Source organism: Electrophorus electricus, chromosome 21, assembly GCF_013358815.1.
Source record: "Electrophorus electricus isolate fEleEle1 chromosome 21, fEleEle1.pri, whole genome shotgun sequence".
Taxonomy (NCBI): domain Eukaryota; kingdom Metazoa; phylum Chordata; class Actinopteri; order Gymnotiformes; family Gymnotidae; genus Electrophorus; species Electrophorus electricus.
In genome coordinates, this window is record NC_049555.1 from 5690221 (window position 1) to 5708324 (window position 18104).

An 18104-nucleotide genomic window follows, 5' to 3' on the forward strand; every position below is an offset into this window, starting at 1 on the left:
TTAAATTATATTGATAGAACAATATGTGTGCATTCTTAAATATGTAGGCAAAATAGGTCAGTTTGGCCAGTAAGCTAAGTGTTTATTGTTGATGCGGAGAAACTTTGGAACAGCACTGTGCAGGCTTTCTGTACTTTGTTAGCTAGCTAGCTATAGTGAGTGGTAGATTCACCATTATTTGACATCCCGAATGCCCTCTGAAGCTGAAACTGAACGAGGTGAGAAGCAAACTAAGTGTGCGCAAAGCCTTCACTTTAAAGCTTTCAGAGGATGCCTCCTATGTCCTACAACACGCACTTCTACTACTCACAGATAATAAACCCACTATTCCAATATTCTGCTTGCACCCCTGCAGGATCAGGTTGTCGGCTATGAGGGCGAGATCTATTTGAGATGAAGTGGTCTAAGAACAGAGCAAGAGAACTGGAGTTCATGCTGGTGAGAGAGTTTGAGACAGAGAGGGGGGGTAATGAGTAAAGCAAGATATCCTGAAAGAAAAAAACAACTTACAATGTACTCAGATGACAACACTGTGTGTGTGTGTGTGTGTGTGTGTGTGTGTGTGTGTGTGTGTGTGTGTGTGTGTGTGTGTGTGTGTGTGTGTTCAAGCACACGTACAGAATTACATCTAAGTTAGTAAACTAATACGAGGCTTGTCCACGTGTGCATGTCTGTATAATGTTTACAGGTGTATGATTTTCCCACGACCTCTGTGAGCTGTGTTTATTACCCATTCCTGCACTGTAAATCTCACAGTTTCATGTTTACATAATTCTGGCTCCTAATACTGATTTATGGTGTGACAGGAAATAGAGCACATCATGCACAGAGCGCTGAGTCTCTTCAGGGCCGATGGGACAGGAATGGCGGATTACATGCTGGAGTTGCCAGGTGACGGACTGAAGATCTCAGACATCTGGGTTAACACTTCCTGGCTCCAACAGGCCTGGTTCAACCCACTATGGGTTTAGTACAAGAAGATTTTGGGAAGGACTTTGGTCAAAGGTTTGGTTAAAGGTTCGCAAATGCTTGGTGACAGTTAGGTAGGAATGAGTAAGGGTTTGGTAGAGGCCTATAAGGCTTTGGTAGAGATCTATAAGGGTTTGGTAGGTGCTTGTGGTGTAAACGCTTATCAGCTAATATTACTAATGAATAGACTAAAGCTATTCATCTTTCCAATATCTCTATTATGTCACATTTGAGACACAACACATTTAATAACACATCAAACGTACAGTGTAGCTACAAGTGTTTTTTATAAACATTTATAAACTACATTTCAATTGAAATAGCAATTTTTTAAAATAAATGTTATTCTAAAACTGCATCAGTGATATAAACAATTTCATTAAAATACAACATCAGATTAAGTACAGATATAGTATATCTGGAATTTTACACTTATGATAAGGAGTAATGCTACTCTTCCACATGTGTAATAATGTAAGCACACAGGTAAAGAACTGCAAAAATGTATCATTCTATTTAAAATAAAACATCACAGGAAGTAACAGCAAGGTTAGAAAGGCACTTTGAAGTTCTTTAAGAAATCAAATAATCTAAATATTAAGACACATATTATGCTGATTACAGTCTGATGGAGTCTGATGGAGTGGTTGAAATGTGTGACAGTGGGTGATGTTATAGGTGGAAGTGTTGGAGTGTGATGGTAGGTGATGTTATATGTGGAGTGGTTGGAGTGTGATAGTGGGTGATGTTATATCTTGAGGAGTTGGGGTCTGATGGTGGGTGATGTTATATCTGGAGGGGTTGGAGTCTGATGGTGGGTCATGTTATATCTGGAGAGGTTGGAGTCTGATGGTGGGTGATGTTATATCTGGACAGGTTGGAGTCTGATGGTGGGTGATGTTATATCTGGAGCAGTTGGAGTCTGATGGTGGGTGATGTTATATCTGGAGAGGTTGGAGTCTGATGGTGGGTGATGTTATATCTGGAAGTGTTGGAGTCTGAAGGTGGGTGAAGCTTTTCTCAGGTTCTTGGACTGTGCTGTAGATTGGAGTTTAGTCCTTGCTGGGCAATTTCACAAGACTAAGGTCATGTTATCCCCTGAGCAAATGTACTAACTCATGTAGCTTTACATGGATAAAAAAAACTGCATTCAGCACAAAAAACCCCCAACATATTTTCAAGACTTTAATTTTGAATAAAAAGTTTATGCTTACCATCTAAAGCCACATTAGGACATGTCAAGTTTTAAATGGGCAGCAGGAGTTCCTCAAATACTTTTGTTTTGATCAAATTCACAATGTCAGTTATTTTTACAGACTGCTGCCTCATCAATATTCTGGCACCTTTTACCTAAACTGACCAGTAGAAATAACACCAGGTTACTCTAATCCCATGGGAACAGCCATCAGTGGCGGATATAGAAAGTTTTACATGAGTTGGCAATGGAGTGGCAGAGAATATTAGGAGGGTGGAATGTATGGGGACTACAGATAAGTGAGTGAGGAATTTAGACCAAATTCAAGTCTCCTGTTTTATAAAGCACTAGACTGATAACAATATTTCATACAGCAGTAATGTTTTGTAGTTCTGATCAGTAAAAGCTACATGACAGCAATGTATAAAATGAGTAGCCATTATCATCTCTGTAATTTATATTGCAATTTCATATCCTGTACGAATTTATCATAAATATTACAAAAATTACAAAAATATTACAAAATATTACAAAGGTCTTGCAGTAAAGGATATATGACAGGAAGAATAATCCCAGTATTTAAAGCAAGCATTTACCAGTACAGTATAGACCATACTCACCTCATGAGAAAATAAAAATTCAGACTGAAAATCAAAATTACACCACTTTCAAATGCAACAATACAAACATACTTTATATATAGAATTATTTAAAGATGGATAATAACATTATTTGCTGTTGTTTTCAGATAATTTATGTTGTTTGCTAAAGAAGAACTTAGGAAAAGGGCTGTAATTATATTTATTTATTCAGTTGACTTTATTATATTATTTGCTTCAGAAATAACTTACACTCCATGTGTAACAGTGATACAGACATAATGAACTATGCCATTTGCATAGCCTACTGTGGGGAGACTTTTGTTTTGGTGATGTTCACTGTGGCGTACTCTACTTCCTCTCCTTGAATAAGAGCCTTTGGCAGTTGAACAGTGGAGTAGAGCACTTCCTGTGTGTGGGAGTGTGTGAAATGAACACTGGAGTAGTGAACTTCATCCTGATCATCTGAAGATACTGTGGAGTCACAGGTCTTAGCCAGGGCAGAGATATTATCATATACAGGAGCAGAGTCATGCTGAAGGAGAGAGAGAGAGAGAGAGAGAGAGAGAGAGAGAGAGAGAGAGAGAGAGAGAATGAAAAGGTTTCTCTGGAAGTAACAATAATCAACATAAGCACTAATGCTGGCTGCACAGTCCACTATGACATGAGACCCATTAAGAACAACTGCAGTGATCTGTTGAGTCCCTCATTTAAACTCACATTTGTGCTGGTCTCCTCACTCCTTCTGCTGACAGCTGCAGATCCCCTCCTGGTGGAGAACCACAGTAATAACATCACCAGCATCACACTCAATTCTCCTGCATTAATCTAAGCCCTCTACAGTTACTACAGTCTGGGGAAAGTGAATTTAATCCTGTTGATACTGTGTGACCCTATACTGTAAACATCAGAGCAAAGATTCTCTGGACTGAGCAGGAAACAGCCTAAAGCATTGGCAGGGTGTGTAATATCAATGTGGCTTCAGCTTCTTACCTCACCCATAGACAGACAGCAATGAGAGTCAGAAAGAAAACCACAGTGACTCCAGAAGCTGCGTATGTCCCAGCTGGGTTCCCTGCATCAGGAAGGAGAGGGCAGCATGTTACACAGACGTGTGAACATTCTCGCGATAGAGAGGTGAAAACAAACCAGAACAGATGCTCTATGAAACTGCTCATTAGTGTGCTAGTAACATTTCTTTCTTTAACCACTGTAGCCATTGAATTCGACCCATAATGTACCTGTTGGAACTGAATATTCTGATGAGTCCATTGATCCAAATTGGTTCTGAGCTGTGCAAAAGAAAAGTCCAACTGCTCCTGTAGCCAAAGTTAAATTGGTGCTGTTTCCCAACAGTATAACACCACTTCCTGTCTTCTTGTACCAGGAGTAATTACTGATGGGGTTGGAGTCACTGTAGCACAGCAGTGTCACCGAGTCACCAGACACACGGTCAGTAACAGACGGGACTCTGGGAGGGTCTGAGTAGGAGAACAGGAATTAAAATAAATACACTTAAAATGTCATTTAACTTATTATATTCATAACACAAGAGGATAACACAAAGCAAACTGCACCTACATAACACATCCAGCAGGGTGGTGGTGGAGTTGTGCTGTCCCAGCTGGTTGTGAGCGGTGCAGTAGTAGAGTCCACTGTGCTGGGAGCTGATGCTGGAGATGCTGTAATTCTGGCCTGTTGGCAGCAGTGTGTCTGCAGCTGCTCTCTGCTTAAACCAGGAGTAGGTGAGAACAGGAGGGTTTGCCTCACTGCTGCAGGTCAGAGTCACTGAATCTCCCTCCACTCTCTCTCCAGAGGAAACCATCAATGCTCTGGTGTTTCTAGGGGGATCTGAAAACAAACACTCAGTGTTAAAACTAAAGCTCAACTCTAAATCCAAACAAACCTTAATATCTGTAACTTTATATATACATATATATTAATGGCCCTATTTTTGGGGTGTTTATCAACTATCCTGATAAGTGTCATCTGTGTCATGAACTCGGGTCACCTTCCTAATGTGCAGATAGCCATACACCTACCTGGAAACTCACCAGCTTCTGATTCACACTCTATTCAACACACGCGATCCAGTTCTCCTGAATGATCACCTGTCCTACCTCTGCCCCGCCTTCCACCCTCTCTCCTCCAATCACCTTCCTCCCTTTCTCCTCCAATCAGCTTCCTCCCTCTCTCCTACAATGATGTTCCTCCCTCCCTCATCCAATCATCTTCCTTCCTCAGCTCTTCATATACCATTGGAAGGTTGCTGGTTCAAGCCCCACCACTGCCAGGCTTCAACTGTTGGGCCCCTGAGCAAAACCTTTAATCCTCAATTGCTCACGTTGTACTCAGTCATAATTGTAAGTTGCTTTGGATAAAAGCGTCAGCTAAATGTAAAATGAAAGAACATTCGACTATTCCGACTTGCTTTGTTGCAGCCGCACTGTTTACCTTTGTAGCTCATTTTCGTGTTTAGACTGCCGCTATTTGATCTCTCAGTGTCCTCAGGTTTTGTCTGCGTTACACTCTCTCTCTGTAGGGGGGCTTCTACTCTCTACAATTGTCCGTGTTTTTCGATGCAGCCTGTCTGTGTTTAATTAATGTCAGGGGTTTTATAGCATCAACTGTCATTCAGAACTCTGGTAATTCTCTATTTTATATTGATATCGAAGTGCTCATTGTCAGACTTATTTTACAGTGGGCATGTGTTACTAAATGGTGTTGAACCCAGTTTGAGTCAGTTGTAGTTGCTTCCAAAATTAAAGTCGCTTAATGTATTGGCTGTTTTTTCTAGCCTCTTTATAACACTAGACACTCTGACAGTGTTGTGACCTGTGCAGGGTATTTAAATATATAAACACAGCACATATACTGTGCATCCATACATATATACTTCACATGTACAGTATTAATCATACCTTATATGTATTTATATGTTACATTTAAAACATGTTGAATATGTTGTTTCATTAGGGTATAACCTGCACCTACATAACACATCCAGAAGGGTGGTGGTGGAGTTGTGCTGTCCCAGCTGGTTGTGAGCAGTGCAGTAGTAGAGTCCACTGTGCTGGGAGCTGATGTTGGAGATGCTGTAATTCTGGCCTGTTGGCAGCAGTGTGTCTGCAGCTGCTCTCTGCTTAAACCAGGAGTAGATGAGAACAGGAGGGTTTGCCTCACTGCTGCAGGTCAGAGTCACTGAATCTCCCTCCACTCTCTCTCCAGAGGAAACCATCAATGCTCTGGTGTTTCTAGGGGCATCTGAACACAAACACACACTGTTAACATTAAAACTAAACTCTCATACACAGTCTGGTTAAGAGATTCTTATAAATTCAGAAGTTATAGTTGATAACTGTGAAACTACAACAAAGAGCATCATCATCATGAGCTGTAGTAGTAAGTATTGATTGTAGTGATGTTTCTGGTTTATGATTAACTGACTTTATTAAATGCATCAAGCCATCATGATTTTCATATGTAAATTCTCCACTCACACACAGGAGGAGAGAGGAGGTTCTCATTGCCTTCAGTAGCACAGCTATAACTGACTGCATCCCTGACTGCAGATACAGAGCAGGAGACAGATGTGCAGTGAGACACACGCTGTCCGTTCTTGTACCAGATGTAGGTGGGGTTGTAGGGCAGAGTGCAGGTGGAGCTGCAGCTCAGTGTTACTGTCTGTCCCTCTGATCCTGGGACTGCTGGAGAGTCCACATTCACCTTCAGGCCTGTATGGGAGACTCTCATAAGTGTCTTCAGGGCTCAACACACAGATGGTGAACCATGTGACACTGCCAGACACAGAAGACTTATCTTACCTGTGACAGAGAGAGACACACCAGCAGAGCTGTCTGTTTGTATCATGTAGGGGGCTTTAAATCGGAGGAGATATTCTGCTGAGTCACTCTCTGTGAGATGTTTCAGTCTTAGTGTGTTCACATTAGCTCTGTGACTGAAAACCTCCACTCGGTCATCAGCATGACTCAGCTCTTTGACCTGTAGGTGGAGTCTGGCGTACCAGGCAGGTTGGGGGGTGGGCTGCTGATCCGGGAAGGTGTAGTAACCGTGTATGTCCACTGATGAACCAATCAGAGCACAGATGCTCTGGGTGACGTAAGTTACACTCCAGCAGCTGTCCTTTCCATAAACACCTGTAACACATAAACTGAGTAAATCATAGCTGAACAAACAGACTACCAGTTCTTTTAAAGTCAGTTGTATATAATCAGAAGCTGGGAGACAAGACTTGTCTTGTGTCACTTGTCTTGTTCTCAGGGAAGTTGTGCCAAGTTTCCAGTGGGCCCTTTCATGAATGACCTGTTTTTAAAAAGGGCAAGTAATGTCAGTATATTTTGTGCATGTTTATACAATTACATAGCAGGTTTTCTTGTGTTCCTAAGTGTCTGCATGAACACTACTTATAAGTGCAGTTACAGTATAGACCCCTCCTTTACGCCCTCATCCATGTGATGCCTCTCGCCATGTTTGATGTGTTGTTGTACTCGGTTAACGTGTCACCGTGTGTGTTGTGTTTACACTCCTTTCCTCACATGTTGCCATGTCCCCCTTTATTACTCATTAGTGTGTCTCCAGCCTCCCCTGTTCCTCATTTCCATCCCTGTGAATATTCCTTCTGTTTCCAGTTTTTATTTACTAAGTAATTTACTGTTTATTTACTAGGTTTTATTACCAGTTATGATTTACTATATGGATGATGATCAATGTGTAAAGGCTTTAGCATTTAGATGGTCCTCTTATTTTTACTTTTACTTTTATTCTTTTACTTAAATTTTTGCCATTAAAAGACTTTTGTGTCTTTGTTTGGTTGTTTGGTTGTTTTGAGACTCACGCCTGCATCCTGTCACAGTAAGAGTCTAATAAACAATGTAACACTTGCTCTTTCGTCAAAACCAGGTCACCCATGAAAGAGGCCAACAGAGGTTATTATTATTATTATTATTATTATTATTAGTTACATTTATATAGCACCTTTCTCAAACTCAAGGTTGCTTTACAAATATTGCTTTTTTTTCTTTTTTTTTCCAAGAACAGCAGTGGTTGATTAAAACTTCCAACTGCCAATAATATGTATGTAAACATAAACACAGTGGATTTAAAAATTAAACGCAGTGATTTATGGAAAAACATGTAAAAAAAATAAAAGATTCCAAAAATACCTTAAACACTTGAAAACTCTTAAATTGAAATATATCTAAAAATGCTGTAGTTGTCTTATGTCTTAGCCATATGTGACTCAGCATGAGTTCACTGTAATCTAGTAGAAGTTGCCAGTGACACAGAGTGAGTGCAGTTTAAAGTGAGGACAAGAGCAAGAGACAATGAGAACACAAACAAAACACACTGATGTAGTACTGCTGAACCAGCTAGCCAGTGCCCACAAATGTATAGAGCCCTCAACAGTGAAAGGTGCTTCCCAGCTACTTATAAACATGTAGGCAGAACCAGCAGCAAAAAACAGCAAAAACAAACAACAATCAAACAAACTTTTTATCTGATAGAAGCTGCCAGTGAGATGCGGACAGAGTGATGAGAGTTTAAAGTGAGGATCTTACAGACAGCAGGAGAGCGGAGCTCCTCATATCCTCTTACAGCACAGGAGTAGCTGCCTGCATCCTCACTACTAACATACACATACAGTCCATTAGTGTTCTGGTTATATACAGGCTGTCCATTCCTGTACCAGATGTAGGTGGGGTTGTTGGGCAGCGTGCAGGTGGAGCTGCAGATCAGGTGCTTTCGACTACTTCTGTCTGATACTGTAATCTTCAGATCTGCAAGTGATTATAAAAAATGTCTGGTGCTATTTTTAATCAAAAGACAATTATTATAGCTTACTAAACTTATTTTTAAATTATACAACATTACCTGTGACAGAGAGAGATACTCCAGGACGTCCAGTGTATTTCCCTGCAGTACTATCAGTGTGGAATCTGAACCTGTATGTGTGAGCGTCACTCTCTCTCAGGTGAGTGACTGTCATACTACAGTCATTCTGGGAGCTCTGTCTATACTGCACTCTCCCCTCATACTCCTCTTCCTCTCTCACATCCACAGGTTCAACACCAACCTGCTGCTCTGTAATGAACCAGAATGATTTTGTGACCTTCTGGTTATTAGGGTAGGTATAGTAACAGTGCAGTTCCACAGATGAGCCAATCAGAGAGCAGATTTTCTGGCTATAGTAAGTCACACTCCAGCATCTCCAATTATCTGTAGAAACACCTGAAACAGAAACACTAAATGAAAAACAACTGAAACACATCAGTGTTATAGCAATAATACTCTGAAACCAGTACCAGTCAGCAATGTACCATATAAGTGTTTCCTCTAATCAGATACTGTTAGTGAGACAATGAGAATGCAGTTTAAAATAAGGCCCAGAATTCATAAGTATTTTCCTAAGAAGTATTTATAAGAGCATATACAGCATAAAAATCTTATAAAAGTGTGTTACTAACAACTGCTCTTTGATCAAAACCAGGTCACCCATGAAAGAGGCCAGTAGAGGTTGACTAAATGTACACAGGGAACAGGATTGTAGTACAGTCAGTCAGCTGGCCTAAGAGAACAGTAGCAATACCAGCAGTGATACATTATAGCTAACTGACTGTGAAATGTTAGGTACAGATATGCAGTAGATGTATTTAATAAAGTGATCATTTAGTGTGTAAATAAAACATACATACATGACTGAAATATACTTACCGACACCTGCAAAACAGAAACTAAAATATATCAGCAATTAAGTAGCATCAAGGTCTCCCAGCCATTGTTAATCTAACAGTAGATGCTAGTGAGTTTCTGACAGAGTGATGAGAGTTTAAAGTGAGGATCTTACAGACAGCAGGAGAGCGGAGCTCCTCATATCCTCTTACAGCACAGGAGTAGCTGCCTGCATCCTCACTACTGACATACACATACAGTCCATTAGTGTTCTGGTTATATACAGGCTGTCCATTCCTGTACCAGATGTAGGTGGGGTTGTTGGGCAGTGTGCAGGTGGAGCTGCAGATCAGGTGCTTTCGACTACTTCTGTCTGATACTGTAATCTTCAGATCTGCAAGTGATTATAAAAAATGTCTGGTGCTATTTTTAATCAAAAGACAATTATTATAGCTTACTAAACTTATTTTTAAATTATACAACATTACCTGTGACAGAGAGAGATACTCCAGGACGTCCAGTGTATTTCCCTGCAGTACTATCAGTGTGGAATCTGAACCTGTATGTGTGAGCGTCACTCTCTCTCAGGTGAGTGACTGTCATACTACAGTCATTCTGGGAGCTCTGTCTATACTGCACTCTCCCCTCATACTCCTCTTCCTCTCTCACATCCACAGGTTCAACACCAACCTGCTGCTCTGTAATGAACCAGAATGATTTTGTGACCTTCTGGTTATTAGGGTAGGTATAGTAACAGTGCAGTTCCACAGATGAGCCAATCAGAGAGCAGATTTTCTGACTATAGTAAGTCACACTCCAGCATCTCCAATTATCTGTAGAAACACCTGAAACAGAAACACTAAATGAAAAACAACTGAAACACATCAGTGTTATAGCAATAATACTCTGAAACCAGTACCAGTCAGCAATGTACCATATAAGTGTTTCCTCTAATCAGATACTGTTAGTGAGACAATGAGAATGCAGTTTAAAATAAGGCCCAGAATTCATAAGTATTTTCCTAAGAAGTATTTATAAGAGCATATACAGCATAAAAATCTTATAAAAGTGTGTTACTAACAACTGCTCTTTGATCAAAACCAGGTCACCCATGAAAGAGGCCAGTAGAGGTTGACTAAATGTACACAGGGAACAGGATTGTAGTACAGTCAGTCAGCTGGCCTAAGAGAACAGTAGCAATACCAGCAGTGATACATTATAGCTAACTGACTGTGAAATGTTAGGTACAGATATGCAGTAGATGTATTTAATAAAGTGATCATTTAGTGTGTAAATAAAACATACATACATGACTGAAATATACTTACCGACACCTGCAAAACAGAAACTAAAATATATCAGCAATTAAGTAGCATCAAGGTCTCCCAGCCATTGTTAATCTAACAGTAGATGCTAGTGAGTTTCTGACAGAGTGATGAGAGTTTAAAGTGAGGATCTTACAGACAGCAGGAGAGCGGAGCTCCTCATATCCTCTTACAGCACAGGAGTAGCTGCCTGCATCCTCACTACTGTCATACACATACAGTTCATAAGTGTTCTGGTTATATACAGGCTGTCCATTCCTGTACCAGATGTAGGTGGGGTTGTTGGGCAGCGTGCAGGTGGAGCTGCAGATCAGGTGCTTTCGACTACTTCTGTCTGATACTGTAATCTTCAGATCTGCAAGTGATTATAAAAAATGTATGGTGCTATTTTTAATCAAAAGAAAATTATTATAGCTTACTAAACTTATTTTTAAATTATACAACATTACCTGTGACAGAGAGAGATACTCCAGGACGTCCAGTGTATTTCCCCGCAGTACTATCAGTGTGGAATCTGAACCTGTATGTGTGAGCGTCACTCTCTCTCAGGTGAGTGACTGTCATACTACAGTCATTCTGGGAGCTCTGTCTATACTGCACTCTCCCCTCATACTCCTCTTCCACTCTCACATCCACAGGTTCAACACCAACCTGCTGCTCTGTAATGAACCAGAATGATTTTGTGACCTTCTGGTTATTAGGGTAGGTATAGTAACAGTGCAGGTCCACAGATGAGCCAATCAGAGAGCAGATTTTCTGGCTATAGTAAGTCACACTCCAGCAGCTCCAATTATCTGTAGAAACACCTGAAACGGAAACACTAAATGAAAAACAACTGAAACACATCAGTGTTATAGCAATAATACTCTGAAACCAGTACCAGTCAGCAATATACCACATGAGTGTTTCCTCTAATCAGATACTTTTAGTGAGACAATGAGAATGCAGTTTAAAGTAAGGCCCAGAATTCATAAGTTTAAAGTGAGGCTCTTACAGACAGCAGGAGAGCGGAGCTCCTCATATCCTCTTACAGCACAGGAGTAGCTGCCTGCACCACTATAGTCATACATATACAGTTCATTAGTGTCCTGGTTATATACAGGCTGTCCATTCCTGTACCAGATGTAGGTGGGGTTGTTGGGCAGCGTGCAGGTGGAGCTGCAGTTCAGTGTGGTTCTCCATCTATATGTGTTTGGTCTCGTAACCTTCAGATCTGCAAGTCATTTTAATTAAGAAGCTTTGGTGTTATATTTATAAATAGTATATAGTCAACTAATCTTATGTGATTACGTGTGACAGACAGAGATGCTCCAGGTTCACCAGTGTATTGACTGTATTAGTAATATTAGTAATGAAAATGTTAGCTTTTAATATTCATATTAGCTTTTAAACCAAGCCCAATAAATGTGTAGGAAATATGCATAAGATTTATTGATCATATATATATATACTCACTGAGCTCTTTTTTAGAAACACCTGCTTTAGGTAAGTGTACAGTCAGAGACTATATATAACCCATCTGTGGTGATGCACAGTTGGTCTTAACCATCTTCATTATCAGTGGTTATTTTCTGACTGCAGAACCAGATGGATAGTGAACCAGTCTCAACTCAGCAATGACAATGACACATGTAAACCAGTAACACAGCCATGTCTGATAAACTTGTACAAACGCAGCACAATCATAACTACATTTATGTCCATCAGTATTCAGTATTAGTCTAACTAAGATCCAACTGCAAGACACGTTTGCTTAGTAAGTTCAGACTATGCTGCTGTGAGTGCAGATGGTACAGTGAAGGGACTGGTGTTTGCTCAGCTCTTGTAAATGGTTCTGTCCAGTTTCTTACATACACACTATTGTAAATGTAGTCAGTATCACTGCTCTGTTGAAACTGTTTCACCACCTTCCTTCTGTGTGTACTAGTAACAGAGAATCAGGTGAATTATCCGAGCATGAAATATCACACAATCTCATGTCAGCTCTGACCAGACTAGACTGGAAGGGATAAAATGACTGAATAATTAAAAATGTAATAATATCCATATAAAAAGAATAACACACTTGTGGCATGCAAATATGTAGTTTAAGATGGATTGTCTTAATATGGCGAATATTGAATAATACTGAACTTCTGTATTAGCATTGAGATTTCTTGCATACTTTGTGTGTGTGTGTGTGTGTGTGTGTGTGTGTGTGTGTGTGTGTGTGTGTGTGTGTGTGTGAGTGAGTGAGAGAGAGAGAGAGAGAGAGAGAGAGAGAGAGAGAGAGAGAGAAAGAGAGAGAGTGTGTGTGTGTGTGTGTGTTCTATGTTTTATGTTTGTTATTACCTGTAACAGTTAGAGTAATTCCAGATGAAGCAGATATCCATTCACTACTCCATGTTCTAAATCTGAAGTTATAAACTCCAGAGTCACTTACATTCACGTTGTTCATTGTCAGTGTACAGTCATTCCACCAAGTGCTTACAGACACTCGTCCTAAATATTGAGGATCTTTACTCAGGTCTTGCGGTTCTCCATCAGATCTCTGGACCTGATACCACTCTCTCGCTCTGACACTGGAAGAACTAGATGTATATTTGCAGGGGATTTTTACTGTAGATCCAGTAAGAGCACAGAGGCTCCGAGAGGAGAGAGCTACACTGTGCTGAGACTGAGCTCCTGAAACACACACACACACACACACCAGGATTATAGGGGTGAGTTTACACTCTTATCTTTATCTGAGTGTGACTGTCATGGTGTGAATGCTGCTGCTGCTGCTGCTGCTGCTGCTGCTGCTGCTGCTGATGATGATGATGATGATGATGAACACAAACACACATTGGCATTAGAACCACAAACAGGACTCTGCAGTTTAAAGAACATACAAAGCAGTGCACTGTTGCAACATAAACAAATAGATACTGGCGATGGAGGCATGCAATTTAAAGGTGCAAGGAGTTGGATTTTGTAACAAATCTTATATCCATTGTGATCTTTATATATTTATTATTTTCTCAATTTTTTCTGAAGTGATTTTTTAAAAGGCTCAATTCTGGTTGACGTGAATCAGATCTTATCTGAGGAAAATGTTAGAGAAAAATTAAATGGTGGCTTGAAAGGGCAGTGGTGATTTGCAGAGAGATCAGAGAGAAATATAAATAGAGATTTGACCAAAAGGTTTACCTGCCAGTAAGATGAGCAACACTGCTACTGAAATATTTCCTCCCATTACAAATATCACAGTATTCCCCTTTGGACAAAATGTATTTAAGTTTAGTTTTTATTTTTAATCTGTACTGTATTAATATGTAATGAATATATTCTCCAAACTAAGCTTGGTCCTCTGCTAAGACTAGAATGATGATACAGTTACAAATTTGTAAGAATATTTGCAAGAATAAGTAAGAATTGGGGTTCAATTTAAGGTAAGGACTAATATCAGGGTTCACTTTTGTACTCTTTCTTACAACTTTATTCAAGCAGAATCTAATGACATCTCTCTCACTTGTTGTAATTCCCTGCAGGGTTTTGTGAGATCACGCTCACATCTGTTGGCATGTGCAGTCTGTCACTCCCTTCTACTCTGTTCATCACTGGTCAGTGTGTGACCACAAGACTACTGCTGACAGGACATTATTGCAATGGCTCATTCGCAGCACAGCAGTTACACAGGCATGAAAGAGGCATGGAAGTGGTATCAGAATCAGAATCAGAATTTGCCAAGTACAAAGTGTACATAGAATTCTCTTGGTGTTTAAATAAGATTAAGTACACTAAGATAAATAAAAAAAGATAAACTTCATAAAAACAAAATCTAAACTATATATACACACTATATGTAACCTGTATATGCATGACTACATATAAACTATATATCTTATACATAAACTATGTATAACATAAAAGACAAGTGCACACACACACACACACACACACACACACACACACACACACGCACACACACATGCCCACACACACAATTTGTTCTGCAAAGCAATCTCCATTAATGGCCTTAATGTCACGCCCCCCTCCTCAGCTCTCTCTCTCACGTGATGGGACATTCCACGTGGCTTTGTGTTTGTTTTCCCTCGTGTAGGCGTGTCTCCACGTGCCCTTTGTTTACTTCCCTGTTCCCACATTTCCACGCCCCCTTATTAGTGATTTTCCCCGCTTTCATCTGTGTCTAGTTCCTTCCTAATCAAATACCACGCTGTTAGTATTTACCCTTGTCCATTATTATTGTCATGTTGTGTAACTGTTGTGTGTCCCTTTGTGTAAGTTCGTACTTGTATGTTGTGTTTTTTTCACGGTGTGCCCCGAGAGCCAAAGGGCGAGGTGCAGGACGCACAGACTCCATCGACGTGGACAAACATTTATTAACACACAAAAACAATGCACTCACATACAACATCAACGATGAACACGAAAACATTTAACAATGACGATGCTAACATTAACATCAACAACGACCAACGATTCTGCACACTATGAAGAGGGTTTAAATACATACAAACAAGGTGCAGGTATGTGCAGGCGTGGTTACAGACAAACAAAACCCTCCCACTGCACGCTGCGGGCCAAACCACGTGATTAGTGAGAGGCGAGCGTTCCGTTACAGTTCTCGACTTCTACTTTCGTTTACATTAAACAATAATTCGCTTGCATCCTACCTCATCACACTTAAACATAGTTAGGACCTATTTTATATTCTTTATCCAAGACCATCCAGGGTAATTGTCTTATTATATCAATATACAGTATAAAATATGTTGTTATATAATTCAGATTAGACATTTTGTGTTCATTTCAACGGTTACGCAAAAAAGGAGATTGACCATCAGCAGTTATGTATGTGCATACATGTGGAGTATTAATTTGTTTTAGCCTATTATTAGTAGAATATTAAAGCATATAAAAAATTCAGCAGACTGTGCATGGGCATTAACAACACATTGTAGCCACCTCTAGACAACTTTTTGCTACCTCTGGGACTCCCCAGTTAAAACGTCCTAGAACCGCCTCTGCATGAAGCTGTGGTGTGCTGTGATAGCCACAAAGGAATACAATACACTTTAATACAATTAAAATATTCAGTATGGAACTTTGTACAATTTTGAATAGACACACACACACAAACACACATACATGCACACACACACACAGTAATATTAAAATCTTCAGTTTAGATGTGCAGGTAGTGGGAATTTCCAGGTGCAGAAAGTTTTGAGATCTCAAATTGTTTGCAATTATTAAAAAATCTGGGATTTTTCTTAAGTAGCTTTTCACATATTTTAGCTATACCCACCTGTTAAAATTAATAAAGTTTCTACCCTATTCAAGTTCCCACAAATGTACATCAATTGTGTGTATATATACACGGGATAACATGATGAATATCCGATGCCAATAGAACACCATTAGAGCTTCATATCTTTACTCTCTTCACTCCAGCCAACCACAACATCGCGAGCTCATCAGGTAGGCACCTCCCTTTGGTGGGGATCATTGAATTAAGCCCACGACACCTCCAGGAGGCTCAACAGTGAGATCTGGTGTCCCTCCAAGCTCATTTTAAACCAAGCTGCACCTCTTAAACACTGTGCGACTAATAAACACAACTGCACCTCTTAAACACTGTGCTAATATTACTGTAAAAACCATGATGGCCTTTCCGGTGACTAAGGCCATACCCAGCCCCACTGGCACCATTAATGCGTGCTCAGTGCTGCCAGTTCCACTTGGCTATTACCTTTAAGCATTCTCTAACACCAATCCACCCTGGGCTGCCTAGTGACTAAAGCTGGCACCATCAATGCCTCCTCAATGCCACCAGTTCCATCTGGATCTACCACTTTACACCATGACATGACAGCCTCATCCATTCTGCCTTTATGGGGCATTACCCCAACCAGACTGAGCTCTCCTTATCCACAACCACTGACTAGCCCTTTCAGCTACTTCTGACAACTCCTTCACAGCTACTGCCAAATCTGTGCCGAACTGCACAAGTTATAATGTGGCAGACTTTGTGACAAATCCCCTAACACCTGTCTCTACTGGTCTTATATGTGCCTCCCACCTGCGTTCTCTCACCTCAGACACTGCATCTTCAAATGAAACTGTAAGCTCTCAAAATTAATGCATCCGGGGGTTTTTTTGTTTTTGTTTTTTTTTATGAGTACCACACCATGTCCAGCCTCAGCGAGGTTAACACAGTACATTGTGGGACCTGTAGTTTTTTTATTTACATCAACAAACAATTTCCAGTCTCGTCCTTCACCCCAACTACCAATATTTAAAGCCAATGCTCATTCTCCAACACGCTCAACTTCTCATCCAAACCTAATCACTTTATTAGAAATTCCACACTAATAAAGCAATGCGTTAATCTCTAGACATTTACTATCAAACACTCTAACACTCTTAAGATCTTGATTGTGTCTCCACATGTGACAAACTAAACTTAGACGCTGATAAAATATGCTTCAGCGTGCCAAACCCCACACATAATTTACACTTAGGGTCTTGGCCTACCCACTGTCAAAGCAATATCATGCGTGCCCAAAAAACAAAGTAAAAAATAAAGGAAATATTCAAAGTTTACCTGCCAGTAACATGACGATTGTTGCTACTGTAATATTTCCTGATGTTCGGAAAGACATGTTTCACACACTGGTTCACACCGGTCACACAGAAGTGATACTTGGAGCTCCAATAAGTAATAACTTTAGGCTAAATACTAAATTTAAGCCTTAAATGAAGGTCTCTGCTACTTTCTTGTGTTCCTGAGTATAACGGCCGTGACCTCAGTCCTGCTCCTCCTCACCCATCCTACACTGGGAAGATGTTGTGATCTTGGTTACTGTCAAACAGCAAAGACACGGAAAGTGTGTTGTGCATTTAGCAGAGCGTTTGTTCATCACACACCCCCCCCCTATTTTTAGCTTATAACTTCTTCCTTTTTCTGTTCTCAAGACCACAAAACTCATTCAAGTGTGAGAAACCTTTTTTCCTTCTTGTTTTTCTACTCATTTGCTTTGTTTGTTTGTTTACTGATAAGTTAAAGATGTACTAGTCTGCCCTGGTATCAGGCTTGGCCTCTCCTGTGTCCTGCATCATCTGTTACACCAGATGCCACATCTATCACTTCTGTCAAAGTCCCTGAGGTCAGGTTTGAGTTTGATCAGACTGACTGGTAATGGAATTCTGGGTATTTCTTCTACCGATTGACCATAAATTATGTCTTTGGTCATCATGGCTGCCAGGAGCTCGTAGTCACATACGTTAGTCCAGACTTTCCTATAGCAGAAGCTGTGAATATATTTAGGTCAAATGTCT

At 40.3% G+C, this 18104-nt stretch overlaps 1 protein-coding gene across 1 annotated transcript; it reads right to left on the minus strand.

Moving 5' to 3' along the window:
* Nucleotides 1–1897: 1897 nt before the first annotated feature.
* On the minus strand, nt 1898–17630 carry LOC118240427 (sialoadhesin-like). Its single transcript, XM_035520756.1, has 11 exons — nt 17371–17630; nt 13110–13442; nt 11773–11991; nt 6588–6920; nt 6264–6497; nt 5758–6027; nt 4345–4614; nt 4005–4244; nt 3757–3838; nt 3484–3532; nt 1898–3298 (listed from the first exon to the last, which is right to left on the minus strand). The coding sequence occupies exons 1-11, from the start codon at nt 17426–17428 to the stop codon at nt 3068–3070; spliced, it is 2319 nt and encodes a 772-aa protein (XP_035376649.1). The 5' UTR covers nt 17429–17630; the 3' UTR covers nt 1898–3067.
* Nucleotides 17631–18104: the final 474 nt, after the last annotated feature.